We start from the raw sequence: 19,451 nt of genomic DNA on the forward strand, positions 1-19,451 counted from the left end.
CCAGGACGCTGGCTTCCTCTGCCTTCCCAGGAGACCCCTGTCCGCAACCGAGACAGCTCAGCACCGAAGGCCTGCCAGCATGTGCTCCCTCTGTTGTTCGTGACTATTTTGAGGGCAGTGGATTTGGCTTCGGGGTCACCATCGGGACCCTCTGCTGCTTCCCTTTGGGTAAAATGATGGACAGAGTGGGGTGGGGTGAGAGATGCAAGCTATGGGATGCAGTTTGGATGGTTCCACTAATGACAACAAACCACGCAAACCACACAGAGCATGGTCCCTCTGGGTAGGAGAATGAAACATTAGAGGAGGAAGGGACAAGAGAAGTGTCTGACTTGCAAGAAGTCAGCTCCAGGGAGAATTGCCTCCCTGTTTTCCTGGGACTCCCCCCAGGGCCCAGCATTGTTCAGGAGTCAGGGGGAAACTATAATCCACAGCTTTTTGCAGGCCTGAGCCTAGAGGACTGTCAGAGGCAAATCCCTGTTTAAGAACAAGGGCTAAGGCCGGGCGCGGTGGCTCATGCCTGTAATCCCAGCACTTTGAGAGGCCGAGGCAGGTGGATCACCTGAGGTCAGGAGTTCGAGACCAGCCTGATCGACGTGGAGAAACCCTGTCTCTACTAAAAATACAAAATTAGCCGGGCATGGTGGCGCATACCTGTAATCCCAGCTACTCGGGAGGCTGAGGCAGGAGAATCAATTGAATCTGGGAGGCAGAGGTTGCGGTGAGCTTAGATCGCACCACTGCACTCCAGCCTGGGCAACAAGAGCGAAACTCTGTCAAAAAAAGAAAGAGAGAGAGAGAGAGAGAATGGAAGGAAGGAAAGAAGGAAGGAAGGAAGGAAGGGAGGGAGGGAGGGAGGAAGGGAGGGCGGGCTGGGGCAGACATATTCGCTGGAGTGAGGGCTTGGGGCTTAGTCTTTGGCAAGGCTGTGTGTGGGTCAGCTAGCAGCCTGGTGAGGTGAGTCTAGTCTCTGACACAAGGACTCTGGACTTAGTCTCTGGCCAGAGAGAGATGTGAGTGGTGGAATCTGAGGAGGCAGGGTGGGTATCTTAGATGCTACCCAAAGCTCCCTATGGGATGCAGAGCAGCTTCCCCCAGGGACCTTCCCAATTTGAAACAATTGAGCAAGCTGACCTAGGAGGTGGGGACAATAGGTGGTATTGCCAGGAAAGGAGCTGAGAAACGAGCCGCTTCCATCCCTTAGACCCCCACGTCTCCCTAAACCTCTGCCTCTGCCCTCCCAGTGAGCCTGCTCAGTGCCTGGATTGTTGCCCGGCTCCGGATGAGAAATTTCAAGAGGCTCCAGGGCCAGGACCGCCAGAGCATTGTGTCTGAGAAGCTCGTGGGAGGCATGGAAGGTAGGCCTAGGGCTGGCCAGGGCGGTGGTATGCAGGACATGGCTCAGCGCTACAGCTACCCACCTCCACCCAAGCAGCCTAAGGAAAAGGCCTCCCTTTTCTAGGACTGTAGGCAAGGCCACAGTGGCATTAAGCAGAAGTTGGACCTGGAGTCCTGCAGCCTCTGGAGTTCCTCATGTGCAGCAGTCATTGGACCCTGCCTAGATCTTACAGGGTCACTATGACTTACGAATCCCTGGGAACTGCTGATTTGTAGCATCTCACGCTGGAACTCCAGGCAACAGAGAAGTGGTTAATGAAGGTCCAGAGTCAGACTGGGATTGGAATCTTGGTTCCACCACCACTATGGGCTATTGGGCCTTAGGCAGATTTTTGAATCTCTCTAAACCTTTTTTTTTCTTATCCATAAAATAGGAATAATAATAGCACCTACCTCACAGGTTTATAATTAAATGAAATAGTTCATGCAAAGCACTTGGTATAGTATTGAGCACATAGAAAACATTCAGGAAATGATAGTTACTACTCTTTTCATGGGGCTAGAGGCACAGCCAGGCTTTCAGGGAGGGAATGACTCTCAGTACCCCAGAAGGGGACAATGAACTGTGGAGGCCTCGATCTAATTTCAGCCCTGAGCTGGCCCTCTTCTTCCCAATGTACCACTGATGGGTCCCAGCTGACGAAGCCCTGTTCTCTCTCCCCCTAGCTTTGGAATGGCAAGGCCGCAAGGAGGCCTGCCGGCCCGTGCTCGTGCACCTGCAGCCCAGGCAGATCCGTGTGGTAGACAGCAGGCTCACCGTGCTCCGCACCATCCAGCTGCAGCCTCCACAGAAGGTCAACCTTGTCCTGTCCAGCAACCGTGGACGCCGCACTCTGCTGCTCAAGATCCCCAAGGAGTATGACCTGGTATGGCTCAGCTGGCATCTGGCTCCTTGTCCACAGCCAAGGCCAGGGAGGCAGCCAGGTGGAGGGGAAGGAGCATGGGGTCAGGAGGCATGAAATGATAGTTACTATGCAGGAGTCTGGCTTCTTGTTCCCGGGTGGAGTACCTGATAGAGAGATAAACTTGGACACATTTATCCTGCTCTGGGGCTGCTGGATGACATAATCTCCATGGTTTCCTCCTAACTCTTGCAACCACAGTCTGCCTCCTGCTTTTCTAAGGACAACCTGTCAGGTCCCAGCTGGGTGTCCTTGGAAGAAGCAAAGCCCTCTTCCCTGTCCTCTTATCTCAGGATGTAGTGAATTTTTAGAGATTTTGGAGGAGAGCTAAATCAGAGGCCTGGCCCATGATCCCCTCCATCCTCTGGCCTTCCTGCCCTCCTCTCCCTTCTCCAGTATGGAATAGAGGGAAGAATGTCTTTGTACATGTGCCTTTAAATCCAAACTCTGCACCTATGAGCAAGTCACTTAACCCTACTAAGCCCCTTTCCTCTTCTGTAAAAGGAGATACAATATCTCTTTTTCAAGGCCACTCCAGTGGCCCTTCTGACATAATCCACATAAACTGCCTAACCTCAAGAGGCCTTGGCAAATGGTTGCTTTTGCTCGGGCTGCCCCCTTAGGTGCTGCTGTTTAACTTGGAGGAAGAGCGGCAGGCGCTGGTGGAAAATCTCCGGGGAGCTCTGAAGGAGAGCGGGTTGAGCATCCAGGAGTGGGAGCTGCGGGAGCAGGAGCTGATGAGAGCAGCTGTGACTCGGGAGCAGCGGAGCCACCTCCTGGAGACCTTTTTCAGGCACCTTTTCTCCCAGGTGTGTACATGGGACCAGATTAATCCTTATGCTGTGGTGGCATCCTTATCTGCATGAGGCCATGGGGTGACTCGATGGGAAGTCAAAGCCCAGAGTTCTCAGCTAATAATCAAGTCTATTGAAATTTTGTATGAATCACCAGGCTTTATCATAAGGAGTTGCCCCTGCCCCCATCTGAACCCCACCTCCAACTACGAGGCTCCAGTGGGGGGATGCCCAGGAATGGGCTTCTCTGCAGGTGTTGCTTATCGCTCTCCTCAGGGCTGCCCAGACTTTCCATCCTCACTCATCTCAGCCTGCCTCAAAGGCTGCAGAGACCCAGGGCAGTGTGGGCACCATAAGGGATATTGTTCACCCCTTCTTGGGGGAGTGCAGCTGCCAGAGCCCTCCATGGGGCATTGATGTCCACCTTGCAGACTTCTGAGAGAGATTGGGAGGATATAGAGAAACAAGACAAAAATGCAGAGACTTGAGTCCACAGCTGGCACAAAAATAGAGGCAGCCTGGGAGCAGGGTAGTGGAGTGGAGAAACATGGTAGATAAAGATAAATATGGTCAGGTACGGTGGCTCACACCTGTAATCCTAGCACTTTGGGAGGCGGGGCAGGTGGATCATTTGAGGTCAGGAGTTCGAGACCAGCCTGGCCAACATGGTGAAACCCCATCTCTAATAAAATACAAAAATTAGCTGGGTGTGGTGGCGGGTACCTGTAATCCCAGCTACCTGGGAGGCTGAGGCAGGAGAATCACTTGAACCTGGGAGGCAGAGGTTGCATTGAGCCAAGATTGTACCACTGCACTCCAGCCTGGGCAACAGAGTAAGACTCCATCTCAATTAAAAAAAAAAAAGATAAATACAGCATGGTTCTCCCACTGAAGAAGCTTATCCTTCCACTGGGGAGACGGAACATGCACAGAAAGGAAGATAACTGGCAAAGAATGAAGGCTACAAAAGTGATTCAGGAAATCAGCGATCCAGGAGCTCAGAGAAGACAGTGAGTCTTCAGCCTGCTGTGAGATCATGATGGAGGTGATATTTGGCAAGGACTTAAAGTTGGACAAGTTTTGGCTCACAGGAAAGGAACAGGAGGGACTGAAAAGAGGGCTCCATGGAAGAGCAAAAAAATTAATGTTTGAGGAGAAAGAGCAGGATCATGTGGTTGGGGAGACGATTCATGAGAGAAGCATGCATTGAACAGACATTTACTCTGTGCCAGGAACATGATTTAAAGTCATTTGAGGACAAACAAGTTGAACTTGAATATGTACAAGAACAGAGGGACCCTCAGCTGGGTGACTCCTTCCCAGAGCCCAGTCAGGACTGGGCATCTCCACTCATTCAGGATCCATCGGGGCTATGGGAACTCCCTGTGCTGAGACATGAAGGGTGCTGATATATCCTGGGGGTGGCTGTCAGTGTCTCATATCTGCACAGTGATTTCAGCTTTCAGAACATTTTCAACACAATCACTTTTGTTGATCTCACAATAAACCTGTGAGATAAGTAGGGCAGATGAGGAAATGAATCCCAGGCAACTGAAGAGACTTGCCTGAGGTCATTCAGCAAGCAGGTGACAGAGTTGGGACATGAACCCAGGTCTCTTGCCTCCAGCCCTAGGCTCTTCCCACTACAGCACCTTGTTTGAAGCTGTAAGGTTTACCTCATGAAACCATCACCAGACTTGGAGTAGGCACCTCACTTGACAGGCAGGAAAGACAGGTACTGTGGCCTGTGGCCTGCCTGCTTCCTCACTGTCTGTTCTCTCATACTGGGGCAGCCTCTGGGTGGGCTGGGGATGGCCACAATGAGAATTCCCCTTTCTCAAGCCCAGCTTTTCCTCAACCCAGCTGAAGCCTTGTCTTAGTTAAAACTTTTTTACATATAAATAAGAGAAACCCCAATAAGCTAGCATTGACAAAGGGTCACTTGACTCTGAGAATACAGAGATGTCTCAGGAATTCCAAAGGGAGGACATCAACCTGGCCTGAAAGGACCTAGAAAAGGAAAGCTGTCAGTCAATGAGGCCACTCATCTCCTAGGCTGCCTTTGCCTTACTTGATCTCTAAGTAGCCGAGCACTTGGAGGAAGAGAGTGGTCCACACTTTCTGAGCTTTCTTGTGCTCAAGTCAAGACAGACCTCACACTTCTTAATTCCAAGTGAGTTCCCTGTCCAGTCAGCTAAGGCAGACGTTCAGGGTTCTGTAGAACAAACATGGCCTCAGGCACCACCATAGGGCCTCCTAGCAGAGGGGGTCCTGGGCAGACACCTCAAAAGGTGGCTCCTACAGGGCTCAGCTGAACTTCAAGTCAAGGAAGCCTTGTCTCCTCTCCCTCCCTCTCCTTCTGCCCAAGTGCAGGTGCTGGACATCAACCAGGCCGATGCAGGGACCCTGCCCCTGGACTCCTCCCAGAAGGTGCGGGAGGCCCTGACCTGTGAGCTGAGCAGGGCCGAGTTTGCCGAGTCCCTGGGCCTCAAGCCCCAGGACATGTTTGTGGAGTCAATGTTCTCTCTGGCTGACAAGGATGGCAATGGCTACCTGTCCTTCCGAGAGTTCCTGGACATCCTGGTGGTCTTCATGAAAGGTGAGGGAGGAGGGAATGACAGGAGAGGCTGGACAGGGGCTGATCTGTTGGAGTTGGGAAAGCCCTGGGACCAGGTCTCCAGCCATGGCAGATGCCCAGAAGTGCCCAGGCCGAGGTCAGGAAACAAAGCGACCCTTGCTGTGTCCAGAAGTGGGTCATCACACTGGTGTGAGGCCCCTTTTGGCCAGCCTGGGGGTTCAGGCAGGCAGGCGGGGGCTCTCCTTATGGAGTCCTCCCTCTCCCAGGCTCTCCTGAGGAAAAGTCTCGCCTTATGTTCCGCATGTACGACTTTGATGGGAATGGCCTCATTTCCAAGGATGAGTTCATCAGGATGCTGAGGTTGGTTCTCTGGGACAGCCAGGAGAATGGGCCAGGGCAGGGATGCCAGGGCAAATAGGTGGGACCTGAAGGAGAGAGCAGAAGGGCCAAGGAAGGAGGCCTCCTCCTTACCCATGTAACCAGAGGCTGTTCCAACTAGCAGGGGGCTTGGGATGTGGCCAGTCGGGGCCCCTCCACATGGGCACAGAGAACTTGGTGCGATGGAGTCAGTGTGTCCTGTGTCTGGGTCGCAGGCCCCAGTCAGGGCCTCATGGTTCCTCTCCCCCAACCCCAGATCCTTCATCGAGATCTCCAACAACTGCCTGTCCAAGGCCCAGCTGGCTGAGGTGGTGGAGTCCATGTTCCGGGAGTCGGGATTCCAGGACAAGGAGGAGCTGACATGGGAGGATTTTCACTTCATGCTGCGGGACCACAACAGCGAGCTCCGCTTCACGCAGCTCTGTGTCAAAGGTGGGGCAGCCTGGTAGGCAGCACTGACTCATTGGTTAGGCATAGTAGGCACAATGCCCACATACTTTTAGGAGTCCACAGAAATGTCTAAATTTCCATTAAAATCAGAAGAAAAAAATGAATGTAGTAATATGTAATAATGTATCCAATCTGGATTGTAGTTTTCTTTATATCAACATAATTATACAATATAATTTTAAAATATTATTTTTTATTTTTATGGAGGAAAGGACCCAAAAAGGTGAAAGTGCCTAGGGCCCAGGAAAGTCATAATGCAGCTCTGCTGGTAGGGTGGGTAGGGTCAGGATAGGGTAGGGAATGGTGGTTGGAACTCTGCTTCCCCTGGCTCCCTGCCAAAGCCCCCTGTGCCTGGTGCCCAGGGCAGGGGGAGACTGTCTCCCTGTTACAGCCCTACCCAGGCCATACTCCCTTCAGCTGGGATGTCTGGTTGTGAGGGTGGGGTGGTATCTCTTGGGGTTTTTTTTGCCACTATATCTCCTGGCTGAGTGCTCAGTAAATGTTTGCTGAATACATGAATACCCGGTTCTGTTGTCCTTCCCCCTACTTCCTGCCCCACCAGTGTCTGATTCAAGTGGGTGGGGGCTAGAGTTAGAGTGACGAAGGGACAAGCAGCAGGCAGGAGGGTCTGTCTGTGGCCTGCTCTGAGCTGTTATGGTGTCTTTGCATCTTAGGACTCTCAGTGGGGCATGTTGAGACCAAACCCAGCCCCTTCCAGAATTATGAGAAGGGGTAGGCTGAGCAGCCTCCACAGGGAAGAGGGGCAAGTTAGATAAGACATAGATGAGCCTCTGGTCAGGGCTTCCCCCTGGGGGTCAGGGGGCTGGAAGAGAAGGAACCCAGCACTCCTGATTCTACAGCTTTTTACCTTTCCCAGGCAGCCAGGGCAGCAGGCACCTGAGCCTAAGGGCAGGGGCAAGGAAGATGCATGGAAGGGAGCCCACACCACAGAGTCCCAGGGACATCCAACACCTGGGGTGGAGGGTAAAACCAGGCTTGGGGATTGAGGAAGATTAGCACTGAGTATTGTTTTCTTTTCATTGTTGTTGACTCCGCATTTTTTTTTTTTTTAAGATTTTAAAACTAAAGAAAAGGAACAAAGGGCCAGGTGCAATAGCTCACGCCTGTAATCCCAGCACTTTGGGAGGCCAAAGTGGGAGGATCACTTGAGGTCAGGAGTTCAAGACCAGCCTGGCCAACATAGAGAAACCCCATCTCTATAAAAAAAAGTACAAAAATTACCCAGGTGTGGTGGCACATGTCTGTAGTCCCAAGTACTCCAGAGGCTGAGGCACAAGAATCGCTTGAACCAGGAGGTGGAGGCTGTAGTGAGCCAAGATTGTGCCACTGCACTCCAACCTGGGCGACAGAGACTCTGTCTCAAAAAAAGAGATGTTCCTTCACTTTTCACCTAGATATGCTATTTGTTACCATTTTACCACATTTTCTGTTTGTGGAACATTTGAGAGTACAGGCATTAATACTTTGTTTTAAACATTCTGATTTAATTTTAATATAGTTCAGCTTATCTTCTTTTGACCTCAACTATAGACCAGGGTCATTTTCAGGCTTGGTTCAGCGCTTGGAAGAAACCCAGAGATTCCCAGGACTCCTATAAGAACTTGGCTTTGCAGCTTAGTCCTGCCCTGCTTTCAGTGCTCGGCCTAGACAGGAACAATGGGGTGGCTCCTGGGAGAGCTTTTCTCCTGCATATTTTATTATGAACATTTTCAAACACAGAAAAGTAAAAAGAACTTTTTATCTCCCATATACCTACCACCTAGATTCTACATTTAGCTCTTGGAGGTTTTAAGCTGAAGGATCTTAAGCCAAATTTTTATGGCAGAGCGGGCTCAGAAGGCAGGTTATATACAGTTCCTGAACTCTACCCCATAGTCCCAGAAGTGGGACTGATGATGGACACACTTTAGGGAAGCCTGCCTGGCCAACTTTCTTTTAGGCCTTTTCCCTGCCCACCTATGGCTGGGTCCAGCTCCCATTGGGGACAAGGGCTGAGGTTGGGGCACCCGAAAGCAGGGCCTCCATTGGTCTGGGACTGTCTACTGTGTCTGAGCATGGGATGGTAGGAGTGCTGTGCGTTTGAGCCAGGTCTTCCTGGGCTCTGGACCCTGAGCTGCTCCCTAGCCCGGCTCTGCTTTGCAGGGGTGGAGGTGCCTGAAGTCATCAAGGACCTTTGCCGGCGAGCCTCCTACATCAGCCAGGAGATGATCTGGTGAGCCCCCATCTGGGAATGTCGGAGGGAGGAGTTGGGGAGTTGCCATTTCTCTCCCCTGAATGGCTGGGGTCAGGGTCACCGCTAGCCCATGCAGCACCTTCAAACAAATTAGAAAAAGGCACCCCTTTCTCTAGGCAGACATAGCCCTGTGCCAGGGCAAGCAGAAAGCCTGCTGGATTTCCGCTCTCACTTACAGCCTGGCCCAGATGCCCTTGTGAAGGGTAAAGTCATGTGCAGCAGCCTTAGCAAGGACCCCCAAGATCAGACTCTGTCTGTAGGTGACTGTGGGAATCCTGCTGTCCCCTTGCTGACAGCTCTGATCCTTCCTCAGCAGAATGGGTTTGGAGGTAGACCAGGATAGCAGAGGAATGAGTGGTTGAGATGGCCAGCATCCTATCTCTTACCATTCTTGTCTTAGTCCCTCTCCCAGAGTGAGTGCCCGCTGTTCCCGCAGCGACATCGAGACTGAGTTGACACCTCAGAGACTGCAGTGCCCCATGGACACAGACCCTCCCCAGGAGATTCGGCGGAGGTTTGGCAAGAAGTATGTCTGCTCTTCCCCTTAAGCCCAGGCAGTTCATCCATTCCTTCAGCTTATAAACATCCTTTCCTTGGTGCCAGGCACTGTGCTAAACATTGTGGGTACAGGCAGGATGAATAGTCCTTGCCCAAGAACATCACAATCTAAGAAGAGAGTCTGGTACACTGATAATTTCAGTGTCCCACTGATGACTGTTCTAATAGTGGTAAGAGGGAGGGGCTTTGGAACTCAAGGAAGCACTCACCTCTGCCAGGGAGGTCAGAGACGCCTTCATGGAAGAGGTGTCCTTTGAGTCTCTAGTAAAGGCTGAATATGGGTGCCTGGTGGGAGTTGGGAGCTACAGACTGGAAGGAGAGGGACTGAGTGTGAATGAACACAGGTAGATGGAGTGCATCCCCTGGGAAGAAATGACCACTCCGGGCCATCCCTCCACTGCCAGCTTGCTTATGCAATGCAATATAGCCTGAGGCGGTGAGGTCTGAACCCTTCTTCCACAAGGGTCACTAGGTTTCTTTCTCGGAAGCAGTGGGCTTCCCTCCCTTCTGGGCGGCTCACCTCCGTGAAGTGGGGCCCCACTAGCGTTGGGTCCGATGGTGGGTGCCAAAGGCTAAGGCTTCCTGTCTCCCAGGGTAACGTCATTCCAGCCCTTGCTGTTCACTGAGGCGCACCGAGAGAAGTTCCAACGCAGCCGTCTCCACCAGACGGTGCAACAGTTCAAGCGCTTCATTGAGAACTACCGGCGCCACATCGGCTGCGTGGCCGTGTTCTACGCCATCGCTGGGGGGCTTTTCCTGGAGAGGGCCTACTGTGAGTGACTTTACTTACCACGAGCCCTGTGCCTAGGCTTGCAATGAGTGATCGCCCTGGGGGTGGGGCCTACTGTGAGTGACGGACAGCCCTGGGGTGGGGCCTGCGATAAGTGCCAGCCCCGGGTAGGGTAAGTGGAGCCTGTTTGAGTGAAGACTGTGCTGGGGGAGGCCTGTTGTGAGTGGCAGCCGGCCAGGGCCTACCGCCCCTAACCAGCTCTCTCTCCTCTGCACTGACCCTCGCTTGCCTGCCTGGGCCCCCTCCACAGACTACGCCTTTGCCGCACACCACACGGGCATCACGGACACCACCCGCGTGGGAATCATCCTGTCGCGGGGCACGGCAGCCAGCATCTCCTTCATGTTCTCCTACATCCTGCTCACCATGTGCCGCAACCTCATCACCTTCCTGCGAGAAACCTTCCTCAACCGCTACGTACCCTTCGACGCCGCCGTGGACTTCCATCGCCTCATTGCCTCCACCGCCATCGTCCTCACAGGCAGGGCCTGGGTGTCCCGGGGAGGCTCTCCAGGGCCTCCCGCCCCCGCTGACTTCCCCGCCTATGAAAGCCTCCCTCTCTGCTGGCACTTACCTTTAACGTCCTTCTCCATAAGGATGGAGTTGGCCTGGGCCAGGGTGTGAAGTAAGCCCGGGAGCCTGTCACTGGTCACTGCCAAGTGCCTCTTCCCACACTTTCCAGGGCACCTCACCAGCCTCATCTGACAAGTTACTAACACCCCAGAATGAGTGTGCATACTGTGTCATTTCTCCCAATTTTTATGTTTTAAAGCATGACTCTGAGAGAAAGCAAAGGAGTGAACTTCTAATGCTGTAATTTCAGACTCACATGGTTGTGTGCATGGATGGTGTGTCTGTGGGGTGTTGGGTAGGGCCAGGAGATTGTTTAGAGGTCAGAAGTCCAGGCCGGCGCGGCGGCTTATGCCCCTAATCCCAGCACTTTGGGAAGCTGAGGCGGGCGGATCACTCAAGGTCAGGAGTTCCAGACCAGCCTGGCCAACATGGTGAAACACCATCTCTACTAAAAATACAAAAATCAGCTGGGTGTGGTGGCACATGCCGGTAATCCCAGCTACTCAGGAGGCTGAGGCAGAATTGCTTGAACCTGGGAGGCAGAGGTTGCAGTGAGCCGAGATCGTGCCACTGCCCTCCAGCCTGGGTGACAGAGTGAGACTCCATCTAAAAAAAAAAGTCAGAAGTCGAGACTCCTAGGGTACTTCTTTGGGCCCCCCACTCTGGCCAGGGTCCTCTATCTTGGGCTGAATGAGTGAGCACCCACCCTGGGCTGCCCCAAACTCACCACCTGGTCTGCTCTTCCTTAGTCTTACACAGTGTGGGCCATGTGGTGAATGTGTACCTGTTCTCCATCAGCCCCCTCAGCGTCCTCTCCTGCCTCTTTCCTGGCCTCTTCCATGATGACGGGTAAGTAAGTGTGAGTGTGTGTGTGTGTGAGATGGGGAGGATTCCTTTTGGGTGGAAAGAAACTTATCTGGCTCCAGAGGAGAGTGTCACCTTCTAGGTTACAGGACAGACAGTGACCAGCCTGAGCCCCTAATGCCAAGTCAGCAGGAGAGACTGGTGTCTGAGTTGGGGTGCCTCACCTGAAGGGTCCCATCTGGAAGTCCCAGAGATCTCCTCTCATTAGCTGAGTGTGGTGGTGCGTGCCTGTAGTCCCAGCTACTGAGGAGGCTGAGGCAGGAGAATGGCTTGAACCCAGGAGGTGGAGGTTGCAGTGAGCTGAGATCATGCCACTGCACTCCAGCCTGGGTGACAGAGCAAGACTCTGCCTCAAAAAAAAAGAGAGAGAGAGATCTTCTCTCAAGGTCTCTTTTTTCTGTCCCTTCCACACAGGTCTGAGTTCCCCCAGAAGTATTACTGGTGGTTCTTCCAGACTGTACCAGGTGAGAACCCTCCTTGATCCATGAATTTCTGGACCTGACTGTGAGCTCAAGGCTCTGGGTTCTCTGCACCCCAGAGCAACCCAGGTTCACTCACGCAGCTCTACCAGTGACCCAGGCTCTGTCCTCTGGCCTGAGTTCACTACTGGGTGGCAGGAGACTTAGACTACTCTGCATTCCAGTCCTCCTCGCAGGAGCTCAACTGGGTTCCTGCCCCTACTTTGGGCTAGTTCCTCCTCTAGTAGGGTTAGGAGGAGAAATATCTCCTACTATGGACTAGTTCAAGTGGAATAGGAGTGGCTACCTCTTCCCCCAATACACACACATACCGTAACAGTAGCTTTGAGGAGTGCTGTGCCCCAGCTGCATGGGAGAGGGAGCAGGCTCTTTGTCAAGCCAGAGGCGCCTACCCAGTATGCCTTGAAAGGAGTGTTTGGGGGATATTCCTAACTCCCTATAATCACCCATCTTAGAGCTATTAGCTGTGAATCTATTCAAACTCTCTTGAACCTATTTATATTTTCAGTCTGTTCCTTCCTTGGAGTAACACAACTTCTATACTGGCTCCTCTCTGTGAAACACAGCATGGTTTTTTTTTTTTTTTTTTAATCCTAAAATGATCTGCTTTGAACTTCAGAAGGTGCTTGCTAATTCCTGCACACTGAGATTTAGTGGATAAGGCTGTGTTTATGCTCTCCTCTCCTTTTAGGACTTTACAGGCTTTGGTTAGATCCCGTCTTAACCTTTACTTTTTTATACTTCAGGGCTCTAATCTTCTTAACTTCTGCCTCTCTCCTCCTTGATCACTTGAGGGACCATTCTGTGTCCTCCCTACCCTGCCCTTGCTCCAGTGTTATCCCCCTGTATACCCGTGGCCTGGATCCCCTGTGAAAGGAAGGGCCTCCCACCAACTCTGGCTTGTACTTGGGGACCCTGATGATGAGCAGGGACAGTGTGGTCCTGCCCAGTCACTAACAGTGCCAGTGCTCATGCTGTGTGCTGTGGCAGCCAACGAAGAGTAGTGCAGGGACAAGGACCAAACCTTGACTTGATGAGAGTATGGCCTGTCATTTCCATTGTTTGGCCCAGAGGGCCCAAAGTGGACACCCTGTGCATCCATTCATTCAGCACACATTTATATAGGGCCCACAGTGTGCCAGGCCCTTGCACTAGGCACTAGGATTCAGTGGCAAACTAGCTTAGCCTGTTCCTCGTTCTTGTGAACCCGAGAGTCAGAAAAGTGACAGACAAAAACCAAATAATGACATGGGTGAAAAATTGACTGGGTGTGGTGGCTCACGCCTGTAATCCCAGCACTTTGGGAGGCCAAGGTGGGCGGATCACCTGAGGCCAGGAGTTCAAGACCAGCCTGGCCAACATGGTGGAACCCTGTCTCTACTAAAAATAAAAAAAATTAGCTGGGCATGGTGGTACATGCCTGTAATTCCAGCTACTCAGGAGGCTGAGGCAGAAGAATCATTTGAACCTGGGAGGCAGAGGTTGCAGTGAGCTGACATTGCACCAATGCACTCCAGGGAGCCTGGGTGACAGAGCGAGACTCCATCTCAAAAAAAAGAAAAAAAAAAAAAAATTCATCGTGATAAGGGCTATGAAAAGTGAACAATGTCTGCTGAAATGAAAGGTACCTGTGATCAGTGGTGTTGGGGGAGAGGACCAGAGGAGAATGCTGGGACATTCTTACCCCAACTTGGGCAGTGGAGTGGAGAGGGGACCTTGGAAGCCCCACAACAGTCCGCTTTCAAGGCACTGATCTTTTGCCTTCCACCCTATGTTCATTTTGCAGGCCTCACGGGGGTTGTGCTGCTCCTGATCCTGGCCATCATGTATGTCTTTGCCTCCCACCACTTCCGCCGCCGTAGTTTCCGGGGCTTCTGGCTGACCCACCACCTCTACATCCTGCTGTATGTCCTGGTGAGGGCTTTTGGCTGTGCGCCAGGCCAGGAGGGTATGGGCAGGACATTTCCAGGGAGGCAAGGAGAGCTGGGACATTCATTCAATTTCAAGCTATTTGAAGCATCCTCTTCACTTCTTGACGTCCCTCTTTGAAGGTGGAGATGATAGTACAGGGCTCTCCATTAGGATGACCCCAATATGCAGCATTTGGAAGCTCGGCTCCCTGGCACGGGTTTTGCAGTAGCAGCCCTGCCAGACTGATCTCCATTCCTTGCAGACACCTCCACCCCACTTCTGCCCAGCTAGTCTTTCCCCACTTTGGGTGGCTGGTTTTGGCTCCTGGGTGGACTACCTGCACCCAAGAGAGCATCACCCTTTTTGAAGAAACTTATCTTAAATGGGTTCTGCCACTTTTGTTCTGATCCTGTTTTTTGGGGCATTAGTCACACCTGCTAAGTGCCACCTGTACAGTATATAAGCTTGTTCAAAATGACTTCAGCTGGATTGCTGATCTAATGAATTTTTATTTTTTATTTTTTGAGACAGAGTCTCACCCTGTCACCCAGGCTGGAGTGCAATGGCACTATCTCGACTCACTGCAACCTCCGCCTTCCGAGTTCAAGCAATTCTCCTGCCTCAGCCTCCCGAGTAGCTGGGAGTACAGGCACGCACCACCATGCACGGCTAATTTTTTATCTTTAGTAGAGACAGGGTTTCACCATGTTGGCCAGGCTGGTCTCAAATTCCTGACCTCGTGATCCATCCACCTTGGCCTCCCAAAGTGCTGGGATTACAGGCGTGAGCCACCGTGCGAGGCCAATCAAATGGATTTTTAAGACTCTACCTATCCCCTTTCCTTCTTCTTAACCTTGGCTCCTGCCTCCCTCTCTCCGTGTTGCCTCCCTTCTCATGTTCCCTTCACCCTCCCCTGGGTTTCTCATCGGCTGCCTAGCTGGTTAGTTCCCGAGCTGATTCTGTGTGCCTGTGTTGTAGCTCTGCTTGTCTGCCTTCCTCATGAGCAGAGGCAGTTCCCCAAAGGGTACTATGAGGGCCTCACTTAGAAGCTAAACCAAATCCCAAGGCTCCAGCTCTTCCCTGCAGCAGAACTGCACACAGGGCTCTCCTTTGTGCCGAGACAAAGAAAAACTGCACCATGGCCTTGGTCAGGTTGGCTCCTGCCGTCTGACCTGCTTTTTCTCAGGTGCAGTTCTGTCCTCACTGACAGATAGGAGGGTCTGTTTCATCTTGCCCGTGGCTCAGCAGTTCACAGTTCTGAAGATGACTACTTAGCTTTGGCTTAGGATGTTTCCTAGAACTGATGATATGCGTTTCCTAAGAAACATCTCTTTCTTTGGAAGCTATGACTAATTTACCCTCTCTCCCCCTCTTCCCAATAATGAGTGGAGCCCTAGCATTCTCGGCTACTGCTTCTGTTGGGGGTGGAAATGACGTTCTTGTTCCCGGTGATAAAGCAGCTACTTTGAACTAGATGAGAGATCCAGAAGAGTGGCCAGGCAGGCTCCATAAGACCCAGAGCCCTTTCTGATTTGTCCTGGGATGTAGGCATCACTAGGATTCCGAGCTACCCTTCCTGCCAGCAGGAAAGTCAGGGGCTCAAAAGGTGTGGCCGGGCGCGGTGGCTCACATCTATAATCCCAGCACTTTGAGATGCCGAGGTGGGTGGATCACCTGAGGCCAGGAGCTCAAGACCAGCCTGGTCAACATGGCGAAACCTCGTCTCTACTAAAAATACAAAAATTAGCTGAGTGTGGTGACACACACCTATAGTCCCAGCTACTCAGGAGGCTGAGGCATGAGAATCGCTTGAACCCAGGAGGTGAAGGTTGCAGTGAGCCGAGATCACGCCATTACACTCTACCCTGGGCAACAGATGGAGAGCCTGTTTAAAAAAAAAAAGAAATAAAAAAGGAAAAAAGAAAGGTGGAGGCCTCTATGCTAGGCTATCCTCGCCAGCAGTTTGGGACAATCTCATCTCAGGGAGATCAGGGCAAAAGCACCCTCTTTGTTCCCACTTGTCCCAGGCGTGACCACTTGACTTCAAGCAGAAAGACAAATTACAAGTGAAGGACCCCAGTATAGACCAGACCCTGGGGAAGGATGGCCAGACTTCTAATCCAGGCAGAAGAGGGCAGGGCTAGCACATCAGAGGCTGAGCTGGCTGAGCCACCACCCCATCCCACCAGCCAACAAGGAATCTGCAGCAGCCTTGTGGTTTAAAAGGAAAGCCAGCACAAAATAGGGTGTAGAAACAGAGCAGCATGACGTCACCCTGCCATTGTACTCAGCCTGTTTGGATGCTCAGAAAGCCTTGGGGGTGGGTGTGGGCTCCACAATGAAACAGTGAACTTGGGGAAGAAAGAGCCAGTTCAAAGAAGAGCTCAGAGAGGTTTAAGTTAGTCTTGTAGGGAAGGGTTCAAGAATCTAGGAAGACTTAGCTGGGGGAAGGGAACGCCTGAATGGGGAACCAGAGTTCAGTTTAAAAGCTATCTGTTGGCCGAGCGCGGTGGCTCGCGCCTGTAATCCCAGCATTTTGGGAGGCTGAGGCGGGTGGATTACCTGAGGTCAGGAGTTGGAGACCAGTCTGGCCAACGTGGTGAAACCCCGTCTCTACAAAAAAATTAGCTGGGCGTGGTGGCATGCGCCTCTAATCCCAGCTACTCGGGAGGCTGAGGCAGGGGAATTTTTTGAACCAGGGAGGTAGAGGTTGCATTGAGCCAAGATCACACCACTGCACTCCAGCCTGGGCGACAGCAAGACTCCATCTCAAAAAAAAAAAAAAAAAAAAAAGCAGCTATCTGTGTATCTGTAGAGGGTCTATTATGTACTAGCTATCTGTAGGGCCCAGCAGCAGAAGGGGAGACTCTAATCTCTTCCTTAGGAACTTAGGATTCGCTGTGACAAAAAGTGGCACATGCATGAAATGATCAAAATGAACACTTGATATAGGATTAATTGCTGAGTGGAGTGTTCCAAACAGTAAGTTATAGGAGTTCACTGAAGGGAGTTTCACTCGGGCTAAATTGGCTAGGGAAGACGTTGAGGAGAAGATTGGACTTGGGCCAAGGGTCTGGGGGAGGTAAGCTAAGCTTTGACAGGGCAGAGTGGAAACTGAAGAGCAATCCAGGTAAAAGGTAGGGCATGAGCACAGGCAGAGGTGGGAACGGTGATAGGATATTCAGGAGACAGAGGGGACAGGGCTGGCTGTGGATGGCCATAGGGCATTAGGTGGTGGCAGGACATGCTGCTGGTGATCATGTGGCAGCTGCAGTTGAAACTGAGGGGCTGTGGCTCAGCTGAGAGACCATGCCACATGGCGGAGCATAGAAAGAGATGAGCAGAGGGTGACAAAACCAGGCTTGGGCAACACCCATGACGGGGTGGCAGAAGGAATGAAGCCAGTGGAGGAGATGGAAAGCGAGTGGCCCAAAGTGGGAGAACCAGTAGAGCATTGTTGCAGAAGTGGCAAGAAGGAGGTGGTCACTAGTGCCTCAGGCTTCTAAGAATAGGAGCCAACATGGCCCGAAAGGATACCTTGAAGTTTAGCCATTTGTGGGGCTGCTGGGCCCTCAGTGGGAAGGCCCTAAGGAGAGGTGGAGGCAGAAGTCAGACTGAGCCAGACTCAGGAGCAAGCAAGAGGGAAGAATGTGGCCAAGTAGTGTCTGACCATGTTAGACAAACTTATTAGGGAAAGGACCAGAGCTGGATGATACTTGTCAGTTATTACATGGAAAAGGAAGACTAGTTAGGTATTCTTAGCCTGGAAAAGGAGAGGATAAACTGGGGAAGCGCCTTTCCCCAACAGTTACTGAGTGCCTATCATATGCCAGGCAGAAACTGCTAGGAGCTTATAATGGCAAACAGTCCCTACCCCTTCAGTCCAGTGGGGAAAACGACAGTAAACATGTAAATGAATGAGGAAGCGAAAGTACTGTTGGCCGGGCGCAGTGGCTCATGCTTGTAATCCCAGCACTTTGGGAGGCTGAGGTGGGCGGATCATTTGAGGTCAGGAGTTCGAGACCAGCCTGGCCAACATGGTGAAACCCCATCTCTACTAAAAATACAAAAATTATCCGGGTGTGGTGGCAGATGCCTGTAATCCCAGCTACTCGGGAGGCTGAGGCAGGAGAATCTCTTGAACCTGGGAGGCGGAGGTTGCAGTGAGCTAAGATCATGCCATCGCACTCCAGCCTGGGTGACAGAACGAGACTCTGTCCCCCCAACCCCAAAAAAACAAAAGTACTATGGATGACAACACATGCGCTAAGAGAGTTAACAGGCAGATGTGGTAGAGAGGACTGAGGGGAGGTCTGAGGAGGTGGTGTTTCTACTGAGACCTGAAAAATGAGATGGAGCTACCCATGGGAAGAACCAGGAGAAGGGCATTCCAGGCAGAAGATGCAAAAATCCTTAAGCAGGAAGGACTGGCCATGTTTGAGGAACAGGGAGGGGAGAACGGCTGGCAGGCAGAAGTCAAGAGTATTTGCGAGGACTTGTAGTGCAATGGGAAGGCCACCAAAGCTTTTAAAGCTGGGGATGAACAGGATAAAATGAATTTTAAAAAGTCACACCGGCTGCCTTGAAGAGACAGGAATTACAGTGAGGCAAGACCAGTAGAAGACCTACTTCCACTGGAAGGCTCCTGCATGAGTCCAGGTGACAGGTGACATCACTTGGTCTAGGGTGGTGTTAGGGATCTAGAAAATACTCTAATTCCTCATGGAATGCTATGGAGGATGGAGTTGGGAATGGTGAGGTTTTGCAACCTAGAAGGAGCATGGTACGTGGTGAGGTGAGGGCTGGATATACCAGCATGGAAGGATACAGGGTCTAAGGCCTGAGCTGGCCCCATATTCTGCTATGGGCATCGCTAGTTCTGAGCAGAGCTCTTTCCTCTATCCAGCTCATCATCCATGGTAGCTTTGCTCTAATCCAGCTGCCCCGTTTCCACATCTTCTTCCTGGTCCCAGCAATCATCTATGGGGGCGACAAGCTGGTGAGCCTGAGCCGGAAGAAGGTGGAGATCAGCGTGGTGAAGGCGGAGCTGCTGCCCTCAGGTACTAGCCTGGCAGGAGATCAGCTTGGTGGCACTGAGGGAGCTGACGGGGCAGAGGCAGAGTCTAGACCGCACAGTCTCCTGGTCAGGCCCAGTGGAGCTGGCAGGTGCCTTGGGTGGCAGGGACAAAGGAGCTGGTAGGGGCAAGGCGCAGTGGCTCACGCCTGTAATCCCAGCACTTTGGGAGGCCAAGGCAAGTGGATCACGAGGTCAAGAGATCAAGACCATCCTGGCCAACATGGTGAAACCCCGTCTCTACTACAAAAAACAAAAATTAGCTGGGTGTGGCGGCATGCACCTGTAGTCCCAGCTACTCAGGAGGCTGAGGCAGGAGAATCGGTTGAACCTGGTAGGCAGAGGCTGCAGTGAGCTGAGATCGTGCCACTGCACTCCATCCTGGCAACAGAGCGAGACTCTGTCAAAAAAAAAAAAAAAAAAAAAAAAAAAGGAAGGAAGGAGGGAG

General features: G+C 52.0%; 1 protein-coding gene across 4 annotated transcripts in view; it reads left to right on the top strand.

Moving 5' to 3' along the window:
• The window catches only part of DUOX1 (dual oxidase 1), a 35,487-nt gene that overhangs the window by 11,929 nt on the left and 4,107 nt on the right, over window positions 1-19,451 (top strand). For 2 of the 4 annotated variants that reach the window (XM_054451057.1, XM_054451059.1), the window contains 15 exons: window positions 31-168; window positions 1,245-1,358; window positions 2,065-2,264; window positions 2,924-3,109; window positions 5,468-5,693; window positions 5,939-6,032; window positions 6,307-6,482; window positions 8,664-8,733; window positions 9,155-9,280; window positions 9,906-10,084; window positions 10,353-10,583; window positions 11,425-11,524; window positions 11,954-12,003; window positions 13,805-13,932; window positions 18,836-18,989. In XM_054451057.1, coding sequence (XP_054307032.1) covers window positions 31-168; window positions 1,245-1,358; window positions 2,065-2,264; window positions 2,924-3,109; window positions 5,468-5,693; window positions 5,939-6,032; window positions 6,307-6,482; window positions 8,664-8,733; window positions 9,155-9,280; window positions 9,906-10,084; window positions 10,353-10,583; window positions 11,425-11,524; window positions 11,954-12,003; window positions 13,805-13,932; window positions 18,836-18,989 — 2,172 coding nt within the window. Of the gene's footprint in view, window positions 1-30; window positions 169-1,244; window positions 1,359-2,064; window positions 2,265-2,923; window positions 3,110-5,467; window positions 5,694-5,938; window positions 6,033-6,306; window positions 6,483-8,663; window positions 8,734-9,154; window positions 9,281-9,905; window positions 10,085-10,352; window positions 10,584-11,424; window positions 11,525-11,953; window positions 12,004-13,804; window positions 13,933-18,835; window positions 18,990-19,451 lie in introns of those variants that run through there. The other 2 variants (XM_054451058.1, XM_054451060.1) reach the window with 2 other exon arrangements.

Source organism: Pongo pygmaeus, chromosome 16 (genome assembly GCF_028885625.2).
Source record: "Pongo pygmaeus isolate AG05252 chromosome 16, NHGRI_mPonPyg2-v2.0_pri, whole genome shotgun sequence".
NCBI lineage: Eukaryota > Metazoa > Chordata > Mammalia > Primates > Hominidae > Pongo > Pongo pygmaeus.